Source organism: Saccopteryx bilineata, chromosome X (genome assembly GCF_036850765.1).
Source record: "Saccopteryx bilineata isolate mSacBil1 chromosome X, mSacBil1_pri_phased_curated, whole genome shotgun sequence".
Lineage (NCBI taxonomy): Eukaryota > Metazoa > Chordata > Mammalia > Chiroptera > Emballonuridae > Saccopteryx > Saccopteryx bilineata.
The window spans coordinates 71,430,011-71,453,872 of NC_089502.1; the positions used below are offsets into that span (position 1 = coordinate 71,430,011).

At 49.3% G+C, this 23,862-nt stretch overlaps 1 protein-coding gene across 4 annotated transcripts; it reads right to left on the reverse strand.

The window, feature by feature from the left end:
- Positions 1-2,700: 2,700 nt before the first annotated feature.
- On the reverse strand, positions 2,701-23,136 carry AMER1 (APC membrane recruitment protein 1). 4 transcript variants are annotated; one of them, XM_066250137.1, is made up of 2 exons: positions 22,956-23,136; positions 2,701-10,530 (listed from the first exon to the last, which is right to left on the reverse strand). In XM_066250137.1, the coding sequence occupies exon 2, from the start codon at positions 10,430-10,432 to the stop codon at positions 6,995-6,997; it is 3,438 nt and encodes a 1,145-aa protein (XP_066106234.1). In that variant the 5' UTR covers positions 10,433-10,530; positions 22,956-23,136; the 3' UTR covers positions 2,701-6,994. The 4 variants fall into 4 exon arrangements, with proteins under 4 accessions (XP_066106234.1, XP_066106233.1, XP_066106235.1 ...); XM_066250136.1 differs by having other exon boundaries at positions 22,782-23,136; XM_066250138.1 differs by having other exon boundaries at positions 22,742-23,136.
- Positions 23,137-23,862: the final 726 nt, after the last annotated feature.

Sequence of the window (23,862 nt, forward strand, 5' to 3'; positions counted from 1 at the left end):
TATTATCAGGTTTAAGAGGAATGAGGGTGACCCACGTGGCTAGCAACAGTTTCCCAGAGATCCAACACTGGAGGTAGAAGTGGAAATAGGAGAAAAGGCAGGCCCTCCCCGTGCTTAAAATGGCCTTGGAGCTGAGAGGCTAGGCTAGGTCCAGTGAGATAAGGAGGTAGAGCTTTAAGATTTTCTGACATTGTGCCTGCTGCTGGGAGCATTGTTGGGATTCATATCCTAGCACCCTTAATGTACAGCTAACCAGCAGCCTCACTCAAATGCAATGAAAAAAAGAATGAGATTAGAAGTCCAGTGATCTGGCTTTGAATTGTGGCAAGGATCTTAATCTAACTGAGGCTCAGTTTTTTCATCTGAAAATGCAGGTAACAACAATGCCAACCTGCTAGAGTTAAGACTTGCAGAAGAAAATGTAGTTAAAGTGTCTAGTGCTTAGCACAGGGGTCCCCAAACTTTTTACACAGGGGGCCAGTTCACTGTCCCTCAGACCATTGAAGGGCCAGACCATAAAAAAAACTATGAACAAATCCCTATGCACACTGCACATATCTTATTTTAAAGTAAAAAACAAACAAACAAACAAAAAAAACGGGAACAAATACAATATTTAAAATAAAGAACAAGTAAATTTAAATCAACAAACTGACCAGTATTTAAATGGGAACTATGCTCCTCTCACTGACCACCAATGAAAGAGGTCCCCTTTCCAGAAGTGCGGCAGGGGCTGGATAAATGGCCTCAGGGGGTCGCATGTGGCCCGCGGGCTGTAGTTTGGGGACCCCTGGTTTAGCACATATTAATGATATTCATTCTGCACTTGGAGAATTATTAGCAGTAATCTTTCCCTTCTACCAAACCTTCTGTCCCAGCCTGCCTACCCTTCTCACTCTGACTTGCAGTCAATGTTCTATACTAATTTGAGCAAGTCATTTCACTTCTCTATCCCTTCATCTTCTCGTTTGTAAAGTAGGAGGGGGAAATAAAACTAGAGTATCTGTTTTGCTCACCTATTTCAGGCCCTTTTAGATGATAATGGAAATTGCTTCCTAGAAAGTGATACCCTCAGGGTTACTTGCTCTTATTGACTAGGTCTCGCTGGCATAAACCATGCAGTGCAGCCTAAGTCTAGAAATTATTCAATGAAAATATGGTCAGTAGGGCACTGAGTCCAGTCAGGCTGGGGGCAATGGGAGCTAGCAGCTACCCCATAGCACCCCCCAAAAGGCTTGCACAAATATCTCATATCTGTTGGGTTTACATCTGCTCTACCAGAAACTGAGAACAAAGGCAGCCCATTTGCTAGGCACAACCCCAGACTTCAGGTGAATCAGCAATGTAGCTGACTACGATAGTTTTCTTGATGATCTAAGCAAGGGAGGTCTTAAGATTCCCTCCACTAGCACCCCTTTCCACTATTGCAAAGGACTCCCCAGGTGGCCACAGCGAAGGCAGGCATCAGTCACAACAGAATAGGAGCTCTGACCACTCATCTTGTCCAGCAGGTCCAATGCATCAATCATATGGGGTACCATAATAAAGAAACCCACCCAAGGCCAAATGAGTCAGAATCAGGGTGGGGAGTACTGGACTTAAGTAGCTGAAAATTTTCCATTGGTCTGAGGTAGCCCAATCTTCTGAATTGCTTATGGAAACTAGTCTAGTTAAACCTATGTCCTTGTCATCCACATATTATTGATGGAGAAACTGAGACTCAGAAGGAAAAAGGATATGTCCAACCCCAATTGATTGAGGGTCAAAATTTAAGGCACAAACCTGGGCCTCTCTGACTCCACAATCCCCATGAATTTCCTATAGATATAAGACCTCCCAGAAAGTGTTGCTCCAAAAGTTCCCAGAACAAACCCGACCCTCTTTTAGCAGCCCAGGACAGATAATTAAATTTCTATAAATAATTTACTCCCATCCCTGGAGGTTCTCCTTTTTCTCTCTTGCTAATTTGCTTTATTTTGCTTATTCTTGACTCATGAGGTCCTGGAGACCACCAAGCTTTTCTGCCAGTTTGGGAAGGGGTCCCAGAAAGCCCTCTGATTGTGTCTGTGACAGCACTGCTCTCAGCACTTTCAAGCAGCTGCTATTTTAGACCTTCTGGCTTGGACCTGGCAATTGGGTGGGACTCAAGAAAGCCCACCATCAGGTGTCAGATGCCCTCGCTTGTCAGAGGTCAAGGGTAAGAGTCTGGATTAGAGAAACAGAAGCCATTAGCACAACACCTTTTCCTGGTTGATGGCACGGGTAGGTTTTTGTGTGGGACCTTTAAGGCAAACCCAGAAACTATGGGTCACAGGCATGCTGCTGTGGAACAAACTACAAGAATTCACTTTAATGACTGGGGGTCCCTCTTGAACCCAGTTTATTAGCATTCAGCAAAAGAAATGTATGTTGTTACAAACAGAAAGTGCATTAAGATATCCAGATGTCAGTGAGAATTAAGGATTAGAGAGGTCACAATCCAGGTGACTCCATGAAGTCTCAGGAATAGAGAAGAGAAAGCTAGGGGCACATCAAGGGGCCCCTTTCTTCACTGGAAAAGAAAGAACTTTTATACCTACAGTTGGGATGTACTGCAGTTCCTAATTTATTCCCTCTGTCCCCCAGCCATTTTATTTAACATGACTAAATATACATTCCTGGTTTCTCCCCTCCCGCCCACCCCTGTATACAGCTGGGAAAATAAGCACCAATAGTAAACAGGAATAATTAAAACCCCACCTCTCAGTAAGCCCAACCCTTATACATATACATGCCATGTGGGTTTTCTTTTTTGGAGTGACTATAGGATGAAAAAGTGGGGATCAGGCAAGTAAGCCATCACCCCAACAGTCACTGTTTCCCAAAGTACTATCCATGTGTGAGCTGGAGGGGGGCAAGGAAGCAGGAATAGCGGTAAGGGGAGAGATTACCCCAAAGCAGCAGAAAGGGTCAAGGTCTCCAATATCTCTTCTGGTTGAACGTTCCAATCAACTGAGCTCCTAATAAGTTTCATGCAAGGGTTTCCTCAGTAAGATGGCTAATTCTTGATGGTTCAATCTTCACTGCCATCTGTCTCCCCCAACTTATTGGGGACACAGGGCATGGTCAAAACCCTCTACATTTCCCAATGGGTGGAGAATGTCCCTGTCCTCCAAATGTTCCTTTGGAGAAATTCAACATTACAAATACCACAATATGGGCACTCTGGTTTCAAAACAAAGACACATAACATAAAGAATAAAAATAAGAGGGAGAAACAAAGACATAAGTATTTCCAGGTCTACAAACAGGGCAGAGGCAGGGTCCAAAAGGAAAAAAAAGCCACAAAACAACATGCTGTCTACCAGGTTCCACATAGCTGAGTCACCTGGATTTGTCTTAGTACCTGGGCATCTTCCGTTGTCCTTATCATGGAGAGAGGGGATGGACAGTGTGATACATAAGGGGTGGGGAGAGGGGGAAGAGTGAGGGCCCTGGACAGTTGAAATGCCAGCCCTCTGCACAAGCAGCATCAATTTTTGCATCATCTTTGTTTTTAAAACTGTAAACAGCACCGCTTAAAAATAAAATATATCAGAAAAGAACTGATAGTTTTCCATGATTATAAAATGCAAACAATATAAAAATAGATAATTGACTTTTGAGATATTATATGTATATTAAAAACAACTTGGATGCAACATAGACATGGGTAAACTTGAAGTCTCCCTGCTAATCCCCCCCCATGCCTCCCTCTAGCAATCAGGCCCAAGGGCCAAGGGCAGGTATAGTGGTGGCATTGGCCAGGGTGAAGAAGTCGCTGGCAGCAGGACCAGGGAAATGCACCCTGCGTGTGAGAAACTACTTCCCTCCTTGCTACAGCATAAAGGAGGGAGACTAGTATCAACTGAAGCCTTTGACCCAGGAGGCTCATTAACTGGTGCCCAAGCTGAGTCCCAAAGGGCAGAGCAGGCCCTATCTGGGCCTCAAGGGAGGGCTTCCTCAAAGGTGCTAAAGCACCGAGAAACTGGCAGCCCTAGGAGAGGCCTCCTAGGTGGCCTTTTGTATCCAGTCACTGGTCCACTAAGGTCCAGTCTCATTGGTGAATTCTCAGGATCAGAGCGGTCTGGCACTACATAAGCCTGCTGGATAGACAGATGAGGGCAGCCACATCCTCTCAAGTCATATCTTTTTTTGATATCACATCCAAAAGCAGGATCCCAAGGCTTTTCAATCTGGCCACAGCCTAGGTGTATACTTGACACAGACACCTTTATTCAGGGCATATTTGGTGTCAGCCAAGCAAGCGCTGGACTATGTTTGGGAAGAGGCCTGGTTCTTGGCTGGCTCTCCATATCACCCTGCACTGTGACCACATTTCCATGTAGGTTTTTCTTCCTTTTCTAGGCTGTACCTGGGGTTCACCATGAACTGCTTAGATCCAGAGTAGACTCTAAGAGGAGCCTGCTTCTGCAGCCATGCGCCCTGACTGCCCCACTGCTGGTGGTAAGTTTCCTGTCCCTGAGCTGGACAGAATAGTGAAAGGACTTGCAGGCAGCAATGTTGTCCAAACCATAAACTGCTACAATCCTAGGCCCTACTCCGTGGTATGCCACCTTCTACAGCCCAGAAAGTATGTCAGGGCTATGGCTGTTCCTCTCAGAGGCAGCACCTCTTCCTGCCTTGTTGTCAATGAGGACAACTCTCAGCCCTTAGCCAAAGGCTGACCACCTACTTTTTCTCTTTTCAGATAGGCTGGTGGTCCAGTGAGCTCTGGAGGCTGGTGATGGCTCTATTATCTGCTGTGGCTGCCATAGTCCACTTAGTCAGGAGCTTGAGCTGCTCCCAAGGACAAGCAGACAAAGGAGGAGGCAAGTGGTGGGTTTTCCCCTATTGTAAAGGCATTTGGTGAGTGTTTATTTCCTGTCAAAGAGCCAGGACAATTTCATACCCATCCTCCCAGGGCAACTTTGGTGAAAAGACAGACGGTTGGAATTGGGGCTCTTCTCTCCTGGAATGTTGTGCTTAGTGTGAGGAGGGATTTCCTCACCCTATTGCATTATCCAGCTTCATGGCTGATGTTTCTTCAGGATGTAGACAAAGTCAGCCTGGAGAGCTGGTCTGGGTCCCCTGAGTGGAGGTTTTGGTGCTATGCAAACTTCTGTAATGCTTCCTGGGGTGGGTACAGCTACTACCAGCCAAGCCTGATTCTGGGCAGACGGGCACTGGACCAACTCCAATCTGAGAAATGGTGACAAAGACCAGTACAAACACATCCATTTGCCAAGGGGCAGTTTGCCCATAAAGTCACCTTTGTGACTTGGGTGTGGTCAATGGCATCTATTCCCAAACCGAATACCACATCTCAGGAGCCCTGTTGACCTCTTCTTTTAACAGAAGGAGTGGGTGGGAGTTGGGTCGGGGCAAGAACAGGAACAACCAGGGGGTACGGGTGTGTGTGGCAAGAATCATAATTTAGGTCAACACATCCGGGCAAAAAAAATGTTCCATATGCTAGTTCCAATAAAGAATTCTAAAAGGTACCCTCTCATATTGGTGACTAATGAGAGGCTAAGCCTGGTAAGATTAGCCTGTTGCAATGTCTTACTAACAACAACTTTTCTCCACCAGTAATTCTAGGCTTGTTTAACATCAAAACTGTGTGGATGCTGGAGAAAAGAGGGTGCCTAAAGGGATGCAACTGCCATGTAAATGAGCATCCTGAAGCTTGGCAGAGTGAGAGCAGGTCAGTCTTTCCTATCAAGAAGCCTGGTCCTTCGATGATATTAAGGACTTGACTAATTAGAAAATGAAAACTCTTTAGAGAGTCCAGAACAGCAGCCTAGCGGCCTTTGGTATATTTTCTTGGGAGTGCTAGTCTGGAGCCTCTTTTTCAGCTTCCAAATGAAGGGGTGAGTAAGGTATAAGGACCTTTTTTGTATTTTTTTGGGGGGGCAATTTTCCCTTCTAAGAAGCTGGGTTGCCTCAAGCACTGCAAAATCTGAAATCCTCTCTCCTGCTGGCTGGGACAACGAACCTCCATTTCTCATCCTTCCCCTGAAACCTGCAACCCTATAGCCAAGCCTAATTTAGAATGCTTCCCTTTTTGTATCTCAATTAAAAGTATGTATTCCTTGTTAGGAGATTATTAAAATTTCCTTTGGAGGAAAAAAAATGAACCAAAATTCAAAAGCACCTGCAACTCAGAAAGTCACAAGCTTAAGAAAAATAAAAATCTTATCATTCCACAGCTCAAGACTTATGGCAGTGTCTATGATGGAACCCTATTTTGTCTTCTGATTTCAACTGGATTAATTTGATCACTCCATTAAGGAAATTAGCATTTTTGTCTTCAACCTGAGTTATGGCAGGCCAAATGAAAAGGCCCCCATCTGGTTATGATGCCAAAGTCCACAGCAGTATGTGGTGAGATACATGCTACTTGATCCTCTGTAAGGACAGCTAGCTGGGACAAATAAATTATAGCCATCTGATGTAATGGTGGCAGCCATGCCAAGACAGAAGAGAGTGGGGGTGAGGAGGATCCATACCATAATTTCACATTGCTAAAAGCAAACAAGCCCCGTCTCCACATGGGAGGCAGTACAGACCTGTCTGTTCATCAGTGGATCATCATTCATTGAGTGGTAGAGTGGCAGGGGGCACTAAGGGCTTAGCCAATATCAAGGATGCTGATATATATATGACTTGGAAACTGGGATAGGCACAAGAGTACAGCATCTCAAACCCTGCACGGGTCACAAGAAAAAGCCCCAAAAGCAAAAACTGGAGCACAGCAGCAGCAGCCTCCCAGGGCAGGTGTACTTGAGCTGAATGTGGCCGCAGATGGCAGAAGAGGGAAGTGGGAAAACAAAGGTGAAAACTCATAGGAGCTTTCCTTGGCCAAAAGGATTTTCAAGTTAAATAGCAACCCCCACCCTCAAACCCTCTGTCCAACCCCTGCTCCCCATTCACATGCTCAGGACCCATGTCCCCACTCCAGAATTGATGATGACTACTCAGCTAGGTTTCCATTTATGGCAGTGGAGGAGTAGCTGGTGGGGAGAGAGGCACCTTGCTCAGCCCTCTCCTTTGACAGGGCGAAGGTAGAAACCCCATAGTGAATGGGCTGAGGCTGTGGGGGCTCAGGCCGGGCCCTGGGCAGCTGAGGGATGCCATGGGTGATGCCCACAGGCTTGGCCTGGGGCAGAGGGCTAGAGCTGAAGACTCCAGGACCAGAAGAGCAACTTGGCTCATCAGTAGGCAGCAGCATATCTCGAGACCTGGTCCTCACACTCTGGGAGGCCTGTGGCTGGAAATTATAACAAGGGCCCATGGGAAGGGGTAGATATGAAGGTCGAGCTAGTTGAGGCCTGGATTCCCCAGATGCCCTCGGCTCTGGCTCTGGTACTGCCAGCAATACTGACATAGCCACGGGAGGTATGCAACAGGCTGCCTGCCCATATGGAGACTGGCTAGAAGGTCCATCCAACTGACTGCTACTTATCCAGGCAGGGCCTGTCCCCACTGTAAGAGGGCAGGGAGCCCAGGCAGGGCAGTCATAGGCCCCTGGAGGTTCAGTATAGAGGGACAAGGGACTGTCTCGACCCCATTCTTCCTCTTCTTCTTCATCTGAATCCTCCGGCTGAGCCTGAAGCTCCTCAGAGCCCACATAGCCCTGGGCCAGCTGGGAAGTGGACAGCTCCAGCTCCAGGGTCTCTGCAGTATCAAGGGAGCGGCTCCTCCTGTTGAGAGCCATGGCAGCAGGCGGAGGTCGTGGATGCATGCCAGGCAGTCCCAAGTATCGGGGGAGACTACTCACACCCCAGGGCAGGCCTTGGTAGAATCGGCTTCGGTAGTTGTTGAAGGCATGTTTCTGGTAGTAGCCCAGCTCAAAAGCTTCCAAGGAGGCTGCAATGTCCTCATCGTTGTGAAATTCAGGATTCTCTTCACATTTGCCTTCCCCATCCCGTTCTACATCAGCAATGTCAAAGGTCACCATGGGGGGCAGCTCAGGTAGGTTTTGAGTGAAGGATGAGTCAGAGTCCGAGCTACAGGACATGCTGGAGAAGAGGTTCCCATTGCTGGTGAACTCCACAAGGGCTTGTGAGAAACTCACGGTGGCATTTCCTTCCTTCTCAACCTCCTCTTCCTCTGGCTCTTCAGGGGGTGAATAAGTAGGGTAGGCTCTCCTGGGAGATCCTCCAAAATTTGCTTCTTGCATGTCTGGCTCAAACATAGCATCACTCTGGAAGAGCTGCATCAGGCAGGTACTTTGATCCTTCTTGGAGCACATTCCCTCAAAACGTTTCTCCAGAGGACGGAAGTCCCTCCAGTCTGGCTCACTGCTTGCAGTGGCTGGGAAAGCTGATGTGGTTCCTCGGTGGGAAGTCCGAGAAGCCCCTGAGGCCCCTGCCACTAGGCCCATCACTGATGGGCCTAGTGGTCTCATCTGATACTCCACGATGGTTTTTTCTTGACGTGCTTGAACCTCTCGGACTTGAGCCTCTCGAGCACGCGCCTCGCGGGCTTGGGCCTCCCTAGCACAGGTCTCTCGGGTACAAGCCTCCCTGGCATAAAACTCTCGGGCTTGGGCCTCTCTGATATGAGCTTCTTGGGTATGCGTTTCTCGGACATGAGCCTCCCTGGCATGAGTTTGTAGGGTATAGACTTCCCTGGTGTTAGCCTCTTGGGCACGTGCCTCGTGGGCCTCTCGGGCCTCAAGCTGCTCGCGCCGAAGCTCCCAATACAACAACTGCTTCTGGATGGTCACTAGCCTTTCTTCCTCGGTCTCCATTGCCCCTGGCGGTCGAGAGGAAGAAAAAGGCTCAAGGTTCAAGAAGGGGTTAAATATCTCAGAGCTGCGACCATGGAGGTCATAAAGGCAGTCATCCCCGGGTGGGGAATTATCAAGACTATCAACTGGCTCATAGAATTCATAAAGGGCATCTCCACTGTAGCTGTCCCGGGGCAGGCAATCCCTGCGGACAAGTCCCAGGGCCTCCCCTGAATCATCCTCAAATCCAGGTGTGGTTGAGTCATAATATCCCTCATCACTGTTGGGGGCAGACTCTTGCTGGTCACTCTGAGGAGTCAAGAGGTCTCCAGGGACTAGGCCAGGATAAGACCGACCTGGGTTAAAGAGCACGTAGCCCTGGTGGCCCGGGGAAGTTGTAGGACGGCAGCCCAGATTCAGATTGGGTCTTGGGTACATCTGAGCACTTGCCCACAGATATTCTAAGTCATCATCTTCTTCCACCTTGATTTCCTCTTCTTCCTCCTCTAAATCCACCTCCTCTTCCTCTTCTTCTTCCTCTTCCTCATCGTCATCTGGCAAGGCCATCTCCTCACCTCCTCCTTGGTAGGTGACCAGGCATGAACTTCGCTTGGTCCCATCTCGGTTGGCCCTCTGGCCTCCAGAGGCCATGCTGTCTGTCATACTGTCCATGTCCTGCTCTGCTATGATATCCCCACAACCTGTCAGCGAGTCAAAACTTTTCAGGGATGTGACATCTCCAAAAAGGAGGCTCAGTTGGTCCCCCACATGGCCGTTGGGTGGATTTACCTCTCCTACCACCACCTTCTCCCCTGTTTCTGGGCTCTGGGGGTCTTCTGGGCCACTGGCTTCAGGAGCATGCTTAGGCTGCAGGAGTCCTGAGGCACAGACTCCCACAGTCTTTTCTGGACCTTTACAGTCTGTCTTCTCAGTGGCTGCTGGAGAAGGCTCTGACGCTGAAGAAACTTTTGGCCCAGGGGCATCTTGGGGTTTGGCATTTTCCTTTCTTGGGTCTTGAAGGATGTCCTCAGCATGGGCCAGAAGGACTGAGCTGACATGCTCGCGAGGCCTGGTTCTGGCCTCCTCAGTGTCATTGGCCCCTGACTCACTTTGCTCAGCACCAGAGACCTTATTCTTCCGGTGACGGCGAATACTGCTGAAAAACCCTTTCAGGCCTTTCTTTGGCTTGGGTGCAGAGGAAACCTTTTCGGCCCCAGCCTTCTCTGTGGCTCCAGCCACAGACATCTTGCATTTGGAGCCAGTCTCCAAAGCCCCATGGGTGCTCTGAGAACTGGGAAGTTGGCAGGGTGACTCAGGCAAAGGTAAGGAGAGGCTGGTTCCTTCACTGAGGATGTCTTCATGACTACGGACTGCTTCACTCAGGCCGTCATGGGTTTTGCTCTTGCTAAGACCCTTCTTGGAACTGCTTTTCCCAAAACCTTTGCTCCGCCCCCCTCCAAAGAAACTAGGTAGGGTACAGATTCCTTTTTTGCCACCAAAGAGTTTCATGGCAGTTTTCTTCAGCCTACCTGGGCCAGATGAAGGTGGCTCTGACACTGACCCTTCTGTTGGCTGAACTGCCTTGTACTTGGCTCCTTTCTCCACTCCTTGGTCCTTGGTATCTACAGAGGCCGCTGCTCCCTTAGCCTGAGAAGCTTCATCTTTTTGCATCTCCATGGTGATAGGGACACTTCAGGTATGTTCGGCTGAAAACGCAGCCTCTGTCTTATGAGCACGGCTAGAGCATCATCAGTCAGGAAGTGTCACAGCTGGGTCTGCAGGAGATGAGAGAGATAGAGACACAGTGCTGGTGAGCAAGTATCCAATCAGGGTTTGTTTTCACAGGTGCCTGTGGTTTCAGGTATGAGTGGAACCAGAAAGAAAGAAAGAAAATGATAAAAATTTAAGGAAAACCTTAATGCACTCCCTATGCTTGGCCTGCTGGACCAGCCTCCTCTGGGCCCCAAGGCAGCAAATCTCTACACTGAGCACTAGGCAGCCATCATCCCTACCCTCCTTGCACTGGTGAGGGGTAACTGCAGCGGTGAGAAGGGCCCAGTGGTGCTATTGGATATGGACGGGCTTAATCAAAGGAGGTATGTTAGGGAGAGGCAGCAAAGGCAGGAGGGATGTCAGCTCTGGTAACAGAATTTTTGAAAAGCATATGGCAAAATAGTTCATTGAGTCCTTATTAAACTCTGTGGGGTCCAGGTCCCAAGATCACATTAGCCTAGGCTCTCACTGAGACTTTGTCTGGGTTGGAAAAGAGAAGTATACCTGAGGTTTCACCTCTTCCCCACAGACTCCCTAACCTGCCAGCAGAATCTTGCTCAGAAACCCAGAGTAGGAGCCTCACAGACCCACATTCCAGAGCTGCAGTTCAGGATCCGCTAAGATTACATGGTGGTCTTGGAGCAAGGAACTCTCTGGGCTTTAGTATCCTCAGTTCAAGAAGCCTAGCAAAACCTCCCCCATAGCAGTTATGTGTGGGATAGGTCTAGGTCAGACTCTATTGACTGTCCTGCTGGGAAGAGATTTTAATGTGGCCTTTGGCCACTGGAATGGCTAAATTCTACTTTAGAACTGTGAGGTAGACTGTTTCTTCTCTTCATTCCTCATTATTTTGGCTTCCATCTATAAAGGGAACTCCTTGAAGGCACAACTCCACATGATTCATATTACTGGTCTGGGAGTTAGCCTCTCAAAATGTATTTAAATAAATAAACCTGGCGTAAGGCACACCCTTCTGCTATTGGCTCACAATCCTCTAAATATGCAAATACCACAGAGATGGAATAAAAAGAAGGGGAGAAAACTGCCACCCACCTCCCCTCCAAGGCTGATTAATTTACAACAGTCACTACAGCTAGACAGTGGCTGGATCAGTGGGCAGCCTGCTAAAACCCAGTGACCTTCCTGTACAACTCCTCACCATTATGTCCCTCTTCTGTAGAGTAGCCATTAGCAGACTGAGAGATAGGATAAGGGAAGGGAGGCAGACCAGCTTGTGGGAGCCAGAGAGAGCTAAGCACTGCTGCTGACCTGGGGACAGCTGCCCTGTGCATCAGCCCTGTGAGAGTTGCCACCATAATAAGAGTCATGCATTCACCTCCAGTTGGAGACAATGGGCCAGTACTGTGGGTGGAGGAGACTGTCAGCTACACTCTAGCCTCTGACCTCATTAGAGGAACCCTCCTGGAGCCCTGGTTCTGTTTTGCAAACATTAATTTTGTGCCTTGAGCCACGCTTGGCTTGATATTTGAATCATTAGTGTGATTCAGGCTTCCATCAAGCGCACTCTGCAGAACTGAATATTAAACTTAGAGTGAGATAATGGCTGCTTATCCAGAAAATAAAACAGGGGGGGACATATCTGATTCCCTTTCTGCAGAGGTTTGTATTGCCATCTGCTCAGGTTAGGGTATTTTTTCCTTGTTGCATATTTTTACATGACATTGTTCTAGCTCATCCCTGAAACTGATAGTCCCAATAGACACTGCCACCTCCACCCTGCAAACACACAATTATACACACACACACACACACACACACACACACACAAACCACTCAGAGTCCTGACCCCAGGGTCTGATGGGAATAAGAGCTGTCATGTATGTGAACCACCAACCTCCCACTTTCCAAAGCACAGATGTTTTTTTTTTTGGTTTTTTTTTTAATTTATTCATTTTTAGAGAGGAGAGAGAGAGGCAGAGAGAGAGAGACAGAGAGAGAGAAGGGGGGAGGAGCTGGAAGCATCAACTCCCATATGTGCCTTGACCAGGCAAGCCCAGGGTTTTGAACCGGCAACCTCAGCATTTCCAGGTCGACGCTTTATCCACTGTGCCACCACAGGTCAGGCAAGCACAGATGTTTTCACATCAGCCCTGAAATTACTGACAACATTGACATCATAGTGTGGGCATGAATGAGACAGGGATGCAGTAGTGCAGTTGTTTGTGAAACTGTACACCCCTCTGTGGAATTCATACAAGTCTCTCTGAACATTTGGTAAGTGACAGACATTGAGCATAGTGAGGCAAGGTGGTACAAAACAGGAGAACCCCTAACTCTTGCTTTTGGGAAGCTCTCTGGCTAGCTGAGAGAGTCCTATATGCAACAGTCTGAAAGTACAACACGATGCAAACCTTAAAGAAGAGCCCCCGTTATTGCTTAAGATTTGGTGGAGGGTTATCATTCCTTCTACCTTGTTATTATATCCCAAGATAAATTTGAAAGACAAACATACAACCCCTTGGACTCAGAAAAGCTACCTTGAGGAGGAGACATTCAAGCTGAGTCTTGTCCAACAGGAGTGAGTATAAATGGCAATGATTTAGGGGGAGGAACACATGAACTAGCATCAAGGAATACCAAGGGCCAAGTGAAAAATCTCCTGGGCTGAGATTTCCTCGTGAGTCAAAGTCTATATTGTCCTTCTGGGTTTAGGGTTCTGGGAAAATTCCTTTGGGCCTTCTGCTGCCATTATCCTTGTGCTCCATTGGGGTGGAGGCCAAACCACTCTCTACATTGTCCTATTAGTTGTCACAGGCATCTGCAATATGTTGTGGAAGGACCCATGGACTGCAGATTGGGGTCCAAGCCAAGCCTGGGGTCCAAGCCAAGGCATCCTGCTGTGAATTGGAGATCAAAACAGCCCCTCTATAGATACCCCCATCCACCCAGCCCACTGCCATGGCGTGGGGTTTGAATGGGATAATGGACACCAAAAGCACTTTGCAAAGTACCAAGTGCAGTGCGAATGAGAAAGACTGGCATTACTGTTCTTATTACTGCCTCCCGGGTCAGGGCCCAGTAACTTAGGAAGTAGCAGACTGTGTGTCAAAGGCTCATTTGGGAAAGCCACTTATGGGGGAGAGCCGGAGGGACCAGCTGTCTCATCCCACACTGAGGAGGAGCCAGGTGTGAGAGGAGTTTAAAGATGCATGTGGATTTATACAGAGTCCCTTCCTAAGGGCAGTTTAAAAAGCCCTCTGGTTGTGTGGCGGGAATGGGTGAACTAGGCGGGATTGTGCCCTGGGACTGAGATTCTCTCCCTGCAGTTTCAAGCCCTCTTCCTAATGAGGCCCAGGGTCATCTTTGCTGACAAGAGTTGGCCTTGGAACCATGCTATCTTCCTGCCTAGTCCCTCCCAGGGCCATGTACTCCCTATAGCACTCAGTGTCTCTGTCTGCTTTCCTCCAAAGAAGTGGGACAGCAGGTAGCACTGATGACTGACAGCTGGTAGCCCCCTGAGCCAACCGCACATAGCCACCTTAGGCCTAGGTCCCCTCTCTACTTTCCTGGCTACCCCTCCAGGCATAGTGCTATCGTTCCCCAATAGGCTATACTGCCTTTACTTGGGACTACAGAGGTCACTGGCGAGGAGGGTCAAGTGGGGCTGAAGGTAAAGGGAAAAGCAAGAGACAGACTTCGCAGCTTCCCCAGCCTGGGACTGCCTCCCATCATGGTTCCTGCCAACAAAGTAGTCCTGCCAAATGCATGCCCTGCAACCCTTAAGTTTCTCACCTTGTGCGGCTGTCTGCTGCAGCTGCTGTTATCATGACAGGGTGTGGGCTATGGCTAACCCTGTTCCAAAGGCCAGCTTCAGTCCATCTGGCATCAGTGGGTGGCTGGCTACCAGGGCAGAGCTTCCTCCTTCCCCCTCCCCTCAAAACACACGCAGGAGACCAGTCACTAATCTGCCTCAGGGACACATTTCGATAAGGAGGAAACAGCTGCAGCCCCAGCCTTGCACATTCTGGCCCAGCTTCCCAGGGCCCACTTACAAAAGGCTACCTTAGGGAAGAAGTGTAAGGACTGATGCAGTAGCTCCAGAGGCGTGGCCACAATCCCTCAGAACTCCTCTAAGCAATTTTCCTGGGGGAAAGCCCACTCTGGGCCCCCCTGCCATTGTATCTTATTCAAACTATAGATGGACAATTTCTAGCAGCAAAACTACCTCAGTTATGGTTGAATAGCATGCTTCTTGGGGCCCTATGGATAAGTCACCAAGCCACCTTAGACCTCAGTTTCCCCAAATGGTAAATGAACGCAATTTTGTAGTTATTTCACAGGAGGCTAAAGTACCAATATCAGAGGAAATGCAAATTAACTGATACCCTTCACCCAACGTAGGGTACTTACCAGTTTATAGGGTACTCCCCACTCCCTCACCCATGTTCCCTGATGGGAGATGGTAACTCTTTGTCACAAGGAAGGAAACTGTCTAAAGTCATACAGTGAGATAGTGACAGAGCCAAACCAGCTCCCAGGCCTCTAGAGTCCCAACTCCAAGACGTTCTGCTGCACTGTGCTAGCCCTCAACCAAACGAGGAACACTGAGGGCAAGGACTATGCAGGGACTTGTCACATGAGAGTCATCATCTCCCCCTCCCACCTCCCCCTACTCCAGCCCAGCAGAACCTTCTCTGAAGCATTTCTAGTCATCACTGGCTGCCACTGTTTTGGCCTCATCTGATATATTCCAAAAAGCCTGCTGACCAGAAGCCAAGAGCTGTCAACCCAGCCTGTGTCTGCTCTCTTCAATGACACCACCACCCTTACTCTCAAACCATGGAACATGTTCCCCTGCATCTACTTCCCTTGGGAGATAAGTTTGAGGGGCTAAAAAAAGGATCAAACAGAAACCTGCCAACTGGGATGAAGATGCAAAATCTGAACTATTGTCTAAAGAAACGGATCTAGCTTGACTGGGCAGTGGTGCAGTGGATAGAGTGTTGGACTGGGATGCAGAGGACCCAGGTTCGAGACCTCGAGGTTACCAGCTTGAGTGCAGGCTCATCCGGTTTGAGCAAAGTTCCCCAGCTTGGACCCAAGGTTGCTGGCTCGAGCAAGGGGTTACTCGGTCTGCTGAAGGCCCACGGTCAAGGCACATATGAGAAAGCAATCAATGAACAATTAAGGTGTTGCAACAAAAAACTAATGATTGATGCTTCTCATCTCTTTCCATTCCTGTCTGTCTGTCCCTATCTATCCCCCCTCTCTGTCTCTGTAAAAAATAAAAATAAATAAATAAATGGATCTATGAGATCTGAAACTTAATTACCCATTTCTTTTTTTAAAATTTATCGGTTTACCATTGGTTAATAAAATAACACAGGTTTCAGGTGTAACGTTGCATCATTTGTAAACTGCACCACACACTCACCACCCCAAGTCAAGTCTCCTCCCATCACCACATACCCCCCTTTACCTGCTTCTACCCATCACCCCTTTCCCCACACTGTTGTCTGTGTCTATAAGCTTTTTCTTTGCTTAATCTCTTCACCTTTTCACCCACCCCCCAAGTCCCTTTCCCTCTGACAGCTGTCAGTCTGCTCTCTTATCAATGAGCCTGTTTCTATTTTGTTAGTTTATTGTGTTAATTAGATTCCACATATAAGTGAAATCCTATGGTATTTGTCTTTCTCTGACTGGCTTATTTCACTTAGCATAATAATCCCCAGGTCCATCCATGCTGTTGTAAAAGGTAAGATTTCCCTTTTATACAGCTCAGTAGTATTCTGTTGTGTAAATGTACCACAGCATATTTATCCACTTATCAACTTATGGGCATTAATAATACATTTCTAAACCCCACAAACAAGGTCCACTCTCAAAATCATTTGTTCAGAGCCTGAAGGAAGGTCTTCTCAGCTTGGTACCTTTCAGTGGAGCTGGAGAGAATGCTGGCCCCACTCAAGCTGCCCCTGCAACTACCCCTCCATGAATTTTCATCCTTTCTATTGAGGGGCATCTCCTCTTGATAAGGCATCCCACAAACTCTAGAGGTTGCACAGGATCACATTGGTCCCTTTCTCCTCTGCTCCCAGTGAGCTGTAAACACACTCAGCCTTGGGTAATTCAGTCTGTCCATTCATCTGTTTGGGATCGACCCTCCTTTATTGTATACTTACTTCATCCAGCACAGAACAGGAGCTCAGTCAACACAGGTTCAATTGAATTCCAATTCAGCTGAAGTTTCTTAGCCCAGAACTAAAATGCTAGCTTTACCCCTTACAGGCTATGGGGTTCGATAAAGTGGCCTAACTTCTCTGAAACTCAAATGCTTTATCTGTAAAATGAAGAATACGCTACTTACCATGCAGGATTGTGGTAAGGACTGAAGATGGTAAACGTAAAAAGCAGCTTGTTCACTAGAGGCCAAGTAGATATTCAGTAAAGGATCCTTGTGATGAGGACTCTTGAAGCCACCTTCTCCACTCCAGCTCCCTAGCTGCTACGCCATGTCCTCTCAAGGTGACACAAACCCCTTTACCTGACCTTCAAAACTTGTTCTCCCTGCACGCTTCTTCCAGTTTTTCTACCCTCAGTCTTCTGCCTCTCAGCCTCCAGCCCCCAATACACAGGGGCTTCTCCAGTCTGGGAGATTTGAGCACCTACACACCACCCCTCCCAAGACACAGGCTTCCCTGGTGAGTCTTCTTGGTGCCCATTGTCTCCCCAGAGTGCTGAGGTTTCCTGCTCAGCTTGCCAGGAACAAGAGGGACCCTTAGAGCTACCTGCTTGCCACTCCCCTCTCAGGTTCCTAAATCTCCTTAGAGACAAATGTGTCTGGGATGGATGCCTGCATATAACGGCTTCCACTGTGTCAGTACTAACATAGCAAGGGCAAGATTGGAGACAGAAGAAAGGCGTCACTGCCCACCCCAGTTCAGATGAAGAAAAAGAGAATGGTTAACCTCAGGGAAATAGATAAGGGCAGCTGAGGGGAAGCCTGCAGAGGAGAAAATGAGCCAAGTGAACAATGGAGACCCTTGACTTTCCTACGTATCCACTTCCATATACAAACCATAACATGTGAGAGGCCAGCTAAGGAAACTAAGGGTTGGGAGGGGATCAGGATCAGTGTACTTGGAGGAAGAAGCCTTGAATCAGGGGCCAGGAGCTTTGTGCTTCTGTGTAAACTGGACAAATCCCTTCTTTGTTCTGGGCCACAGTTTCCACACCTAGAAATGGGAGATTGGACTATGGGTCAACTTGTCCCAGGTTTAGTGAGAAGCTGGGGGAAGGGTAGTCCTGGGCCCACATTTCTTTGCCTGCTAATCCAGGAGGCATTGTGAGGGCATATGACTTTGGGGGATTCTAGGCTTCTCTTGGAGGTATGCATCCCTGGTTTGCTGAGCCCAGTCTACCACTGCAGGAACAAGATGCACTGCGGCCCATCTTCACTACTCATGCCTGCACCCCACAACTCTGCCCAACATTTTACTCTTTCAAAATGCACTAGGCCTGGCCAGTGAATGTTTTCTATTTGTCCAGAGAGGAGGAGGAGTACCACAGCAGGCCCAGTCGCACACTCTTTCTCTTGAGGAAAGTTGCGGCCCTTAACAGTGAAGGCTGAAGGGTGCGGGCTGGAGATGGAGGGTTAGTATCTGCTTGGAAGCCAAGTAGAAAAGGGAGGAGGGACCATAGGAGATGATGGAAATGAAGGCTCTATAACAAGAAACACAAATTAAATGGTCACAAAGGCCCCTGCAGCACCAGCATGCCTGCCTCTGACTCTACTAAGACTCTTTGGGCCATTGTCTATATTATCCCATAATCCCAAAAAGGGAGGTACAGGGGAACAATGTACCCTCATTCATTTGGCACCTGTACTTCTACAGTGGTTGTGGTTTCCCTCCCTGCCTTGCGAGAGATATATCACACATTCACAAGTTTGAAAATTAAGACCAAGGAGAGGAGATGAAAGGTTCTGTGATTATTTAATTAAGAGAACAGTGGTTGGCCCTGGCTGGATAGCTCCACCAGTAAGAGCATTGGTCTGAAGCACTGAGGTTGCTTGCCAGTTTGATCCCCGGCCAGGGCTCATACAGGAACAGATTGATATTCCTGTCTTTCTCTCCCTTCCTCTCTGGCTAAAATCAATAAATTAAAAGAAAAAAAAACTTTAAAAAGAGAGAACAGTAGTTGTAGTTTGGAGAGATGGTTTGACATCCATGGCATTTCCAAAGGATTGCTAAGCAGAAGAGCAATGGTGGCCAGCTGTTCTCAATTTCAGCCCCAACAGGCGTGCATGCACACGCGCATGCGCGTGCGCACACACACGCACGCACACACACGCACGCACACACGCACACGCACACACAGTTTAGGAATAGCAAAAGAAGTTCAGATTAGCTCTAAGAAAGAACTTAAAGAACTTCCTGGCAGCAACATGGGTGAATTAATACAAGAACACATTGAAATGCCTCCTCTGGGGGCTTTTCCTTTATCACCTATTTTATCTGCCTGCACAGAATTCAAAGCAGGGGAACTTATAGAATAATACTGGGAATTCCCTCTTCTAGCTGCAAGTAGCCTATCTGTAAGTGAGGGGGCTGGAAGACCTTTCTTTAGTTTTGTACACAAGCCAGTGACCTGCCAGGCTTGCTGCTATTCGTCTCAAATCTTATCCCTAGACCAACAGAGCAAGGCTGTTCATTCTCCCCACCCCCTTCCCACACACACTTTCCAAGAGTGTAAATGTAATAGTTCTTGAGAAATTTTTCACACCTCCCCTACACTAGGAGAGAATCACTGGACTGCCAACCTCTTCCAAATACTTCCCTTCCTTCTGAAAGTTTCAGCCCCAAACAGGCTGCAGACCAATATCAACAAGCACAAAAGAGTCATGTTAGGGAAGGAGGGACTCCCAGATAGGGCCCCCTTCACTCTTGAGGGGCGTGTGAGATGAGCTGAGATGAGGGGTTGGTTAATGAGGTGTGTTGAATGAAGGCCGTTAGACACAGTGGGACACAGTGGAAAGAGTCACTGCACAGGAGGCAGCAGCCTGTTCCTCTATTCCTAAATGCTTTGTGACCTTAAGCAAGTTCCTGTTGCTTTCTAGAGCTCAGGATTCCAATATGTAAGCACAGAAGTTGAAACTGGTGTTCCCTAAAGGTCTGTGTAGCTGTAAAAAATTGAGATCAGTGAAGGCCGGGGTCCCACATAGTCTCCACCAAGTTGGTATGTAGGCTCCCCTCCTCAGCTCCCACAAGGCAGAAGGGAGGCTGAAACGGTAGAACTTCCCTCCAGAGATAGCCTATTCCCCAATTCTACCTCTAGATACTACCTGCCTGATTTATGGCATGCTTCTCATCTTCTTCTAAGATCCCACTCTAAAATCCTTGCTAAAACTCCAGTTTATTGTGGCATATTTACACACACAAACATACAAAATCAAAACCTCCAAATTCCCTACTCTTTGATGGCTCCTCCCCCCCCCAGGATCAGCTTCCCCATTCCATAGCCTGACATTTGGGAATCTCCACCACTGGGCACCAAACACCTTAAAGTCATAAAGTCTCAACCAGAAAATACTCAGTCACCTCACTCAGTCTGCCTACACTGCCCCCCTCTCCTATTCCTAATTTTGATTATATCATTACCCTTTGCCTAGACCAGGGGTAGTCAACCTTTTTATACCTACCCCCCACTTTTGTATCTCTGTTAGTAGTAAAATTTTCTAACTGCCCACCAGTTCCACAGTAATGGTGATTTATAAAGTAGGGAAGTAACTACTTTATAAAATTTATAAAGCAGAGTTACAGCAAGTTAAAGCATATAATAATAAGTACTTACCAAGTACTTTATGTCGGATTTTCACTATGTTTGGCAGAATAAATCTTTATAAAACAACTTTCTATAGTTAAATCTATCTTTTTATTTATACTTTGGTTGCTCCACTACCACCCACCATGAAAGCTGGAACGCCCACTAGTGGGTGGTAGGGGCAAGGTTGACTACTACTGGCCTAGACAATCCCCTCTACTTTCTGGAAATTTCTCAGGAGGATCCCCCTGTATATATAGATCTCCCATCTCCCCACAATTTGTCTCTAGGCTCACAAATCAGCAATCAAAATTTGTGTAGTCCGGGGTCTGGACAGTACAGATCCTAAGCTTGCTGTTGAAGGAAGACATCATGATTTATTTTTTTCTTCTAGTTTCAACCCACCCCCCTTCTCCATCTTCATTAGGTATACTCAGTAAATACCTGAGTCTTGAGTATCATTTCTCTAATCACTTTGATATGAATCAGGACAATTCCAAGTTGGAGAGATAAAGGTCTTCTTGAAAGTTCTACAAAGAAAGCAAGTCCTTCTGGAGCATTTAACTGCTATGCATTGCTAGGCTTTGAGAGGGCTGTGGCTGAGGTCCAGGTTTCATTTACCTCTCTGAGGGGTTCTGAAAGAACTCAGATATCCATGATATTAGGGAGACAAAGTAGAGGCAAGGAAACTTAATTATAGCTTGCCCCCTATTATAATTTAAGCCCCCAAATGCTCAAAGGACTCAGGCAGCTTGGAAGAGTTCTAAGAAAGAAGAGATCATCATGGGTCAAGAGACAGGCAAGAAAGGCACTCAGAAGGGCCCAGAGCTGGGGCCAGAGAAGAAAGAATAGCTAGACATGTACACTGAGTGGGTTTGCGTTTGCGTTTGGGTTTGAGTGTGGGATGGGGAGTTACATAGGGTGGATGTGTTAGGTGGCTGTTGGTTTGAGGCAGGGCAGAGGGCTGGTCCAGCCCTGCGCTGGAGATGCACAGATGCAAGTTAGGGAGTTTGTGTTGGCACTAGTCCAGGTGGGAGGTGAATGTAATATCCGCAGTACTTGCAGAAGTTCCCAGCTAGCCTTCCTCCTAAGTGAGGAATTTATTGGGTCTCATTGTCTCTTCTCAAATGGTTCTCCCCCCTCAGAAGTTGGTCAAAGGTCCAAAAAGGATCTGACAAGTTCCTGGGTGGCTCCTTCTTTCCTGCTCCTCGGAAGTGTAGAGAGTCCATTGCCAGAAGCACACCAAGGTGCAGCGAGCGAGCAGTAGGCGGGGCCGAAGGAGGGGAGTGGCAGTGGCGAAGGGGCCCCTGCTGGAATACCCAATTGTGGGGAGATTCCTACAGCTCAGTGCTCTCCCCGTGCCAGTCCTCTTGCAGATGAAGCAGGAGGGCAGAGACATAGAGGGAGGCATTTGTGTGCGGAGCAGAGGCATAGGGGAGCATAGGCTCGCCTTGACCCCGTGGCCCAAGCCAAAAACAGCCTGAGCAAAAGGAGGCCGGCTCTGTGGGGACAGTCCAGCTGCCAACCGGGAGCCTGGTCTGTCGCGAGCTTCGTGGGCACAGCCTTTCATGGCCAGGGAGACTAGGCAAAGTCGGGCGGTCGCCAGTACCAGAAATGTCTGCAGTAGACAATGACAGCGGCGGGCGGGCTGGGTATTTTAAGTAACTGCGAAGTTGGAGTGTTTGACTGCTTTTCTAGCTCTCTCACAACATTTAGAGGGTGTTTTCCCTACTACAATAATTGCTTCCTAGGCCTCTGATAGAGACACCCCGTCCCAACATCGTGCTTATCGCTATTTTGAAAGGGAGGCTGGAGAGAAAAATGCGGCCAGTGCCCTCCAAGGGGAGACCTGGCACAGCGAGGGGGGAGACAAAGCGGCCTTGCAGTTCTAGCACATGGGCTAACTTGAGCTGCAGCTCTAACCCAAGGTCCAGCGAGCCCCCTCCCCCGCCAGTCCGCAGGGGCGGGCTCCAGATACGCCTGGAGGCCCAGGAGCAGGGGGTGCGGCTGGTTAAGGCCACAAGGCCAAGGTTCTGAAGGGAAGTGGGCAGTCGACAGGCCCAACTCAGCTCCTCCAGTGGGGAGGTACAGTGTAGATACCTCAATCCGTCGGACCTAGGCCAGCACCTTGGCTTGGTCCGCAGAGGAGAGAGGCAGGAGATGCGCAGGGGAGGGGAGGGGAGAGGAGGGGCAGCTATAAGGCTGCTAGAGTGAGAGATACCCGCGTAGCACAGCTGTTCCAGCTAAGGTGCTACAACAAAGCTGCAGAGTTCCTGGACTACGAGTGCACCACTGGGGTGCCGGATGGCGGCTCCTCGCCAGGGACTGCGCGGCAGCACGTGCGGGCCTCCTCCCCGCCTCCCCGCGAGTCGGGAGGCTTGGCCCGGGCTAGCCCGCCCGCCTGCCCACCCCCTTCCCCCACCCCCGAACCTCGGTGGCCCGCGTCCAGGGGACTCTGCTCTGGCCTCACCAGACAGTCCTCCAAGCCGGTTCCGAAGGGGGGACGGACAGCGGCCTGGACCCGACTTCCCCAGCCGCACAGCTCCACTCCGGGAGGCCAGAGCCGAGCACGCGGGTCTGCACAGGATCGCGAGCAGGCGGAGCCTCCTGGCTGCCCACAACGCTTACCCGCTTACCCGCTTACCCGGCTCGATTCGTTTTCCAGCCCGGTTATTGTCTGCCGCGCAGCAGTGGCCCAGCTGGAGCCTCAGCTGCTGTGGCTGAGAGCGCCGCCACCGCTGTTTCAGCCGCGGCCGAGGCTCCAGTCACCTCCTGCACTGGCTCCCCTTCTCCAGGCTCTGGGCAGCTCCCCCATACCCTCTCCCCGCAACCCACAACCACAGGGTGGGGCGTCCGCGCCCTGACTGGCAGGCATGTGGCCCAATCGCCATGGTGGGAAGGCGTGCCCCGCCCCGCCCACTGTTTTCCTCCAAGCGTTTCTCTTTAAATGCAAATAAGCCAGTGTGCGGTGTTGGCAAGGGGCGGAGAGGGCGCAGAACCCCTCGCAGGGACTCCCTACTCCCGCCCGTCCGCCTGATCGTTTGCCGCGTGGGGACTCCACGAGTTCGCAGGGCCGGCCCAACCCCGATAGGTCTCACCGGAGCCCTGGAACTGGGTTTCGATTTTGCGTGCGTCCCATTTCCGTGGTCGCCTTGCAATCACGCTGTGGCGGCCGGGCCGCCACCCGGCAGTTTATTCCAAAGCGAAAGACAGGCGGGGAGAGGCGGGGCGGAGTGGCTGGGAGCCGGGGGTTCTGTAGAGCCCTTTGAATCTGGCCGGACCCACCCGTAGGCGGAGAGAAGGCCCCGCAGCCAGCGGCCCCAGGAAGCTCAGAGGAGGAACTCACCTGTCAGGACAGAGCCAAGTGCAGCTCCCGCGCCCCGCTTCGCCCCTCTCGTCGGCACACCGGGGCCTATAGGAACCATCTAGACCAACTTCCACGGGTTACCAAAGGGCCTGCTGCCCAGAGAAGGGGGAGACGCTCATCCCCAAGGTCACCCAGCCCGCCAGCGACAGAGACAAATTTGGAATTCAAAACTCCGGGCTCCCTG

Bases quoted from the DNA above. Each gene is read 5' to 3' on its own strand.
- AMER1 (XM_066250137.1), bottom strand. From the start codon at position 10,432: ATGGAGATGCAAAAAGATGAAGCTTCTCAGGCTAAGGGAGCAGCGGCC.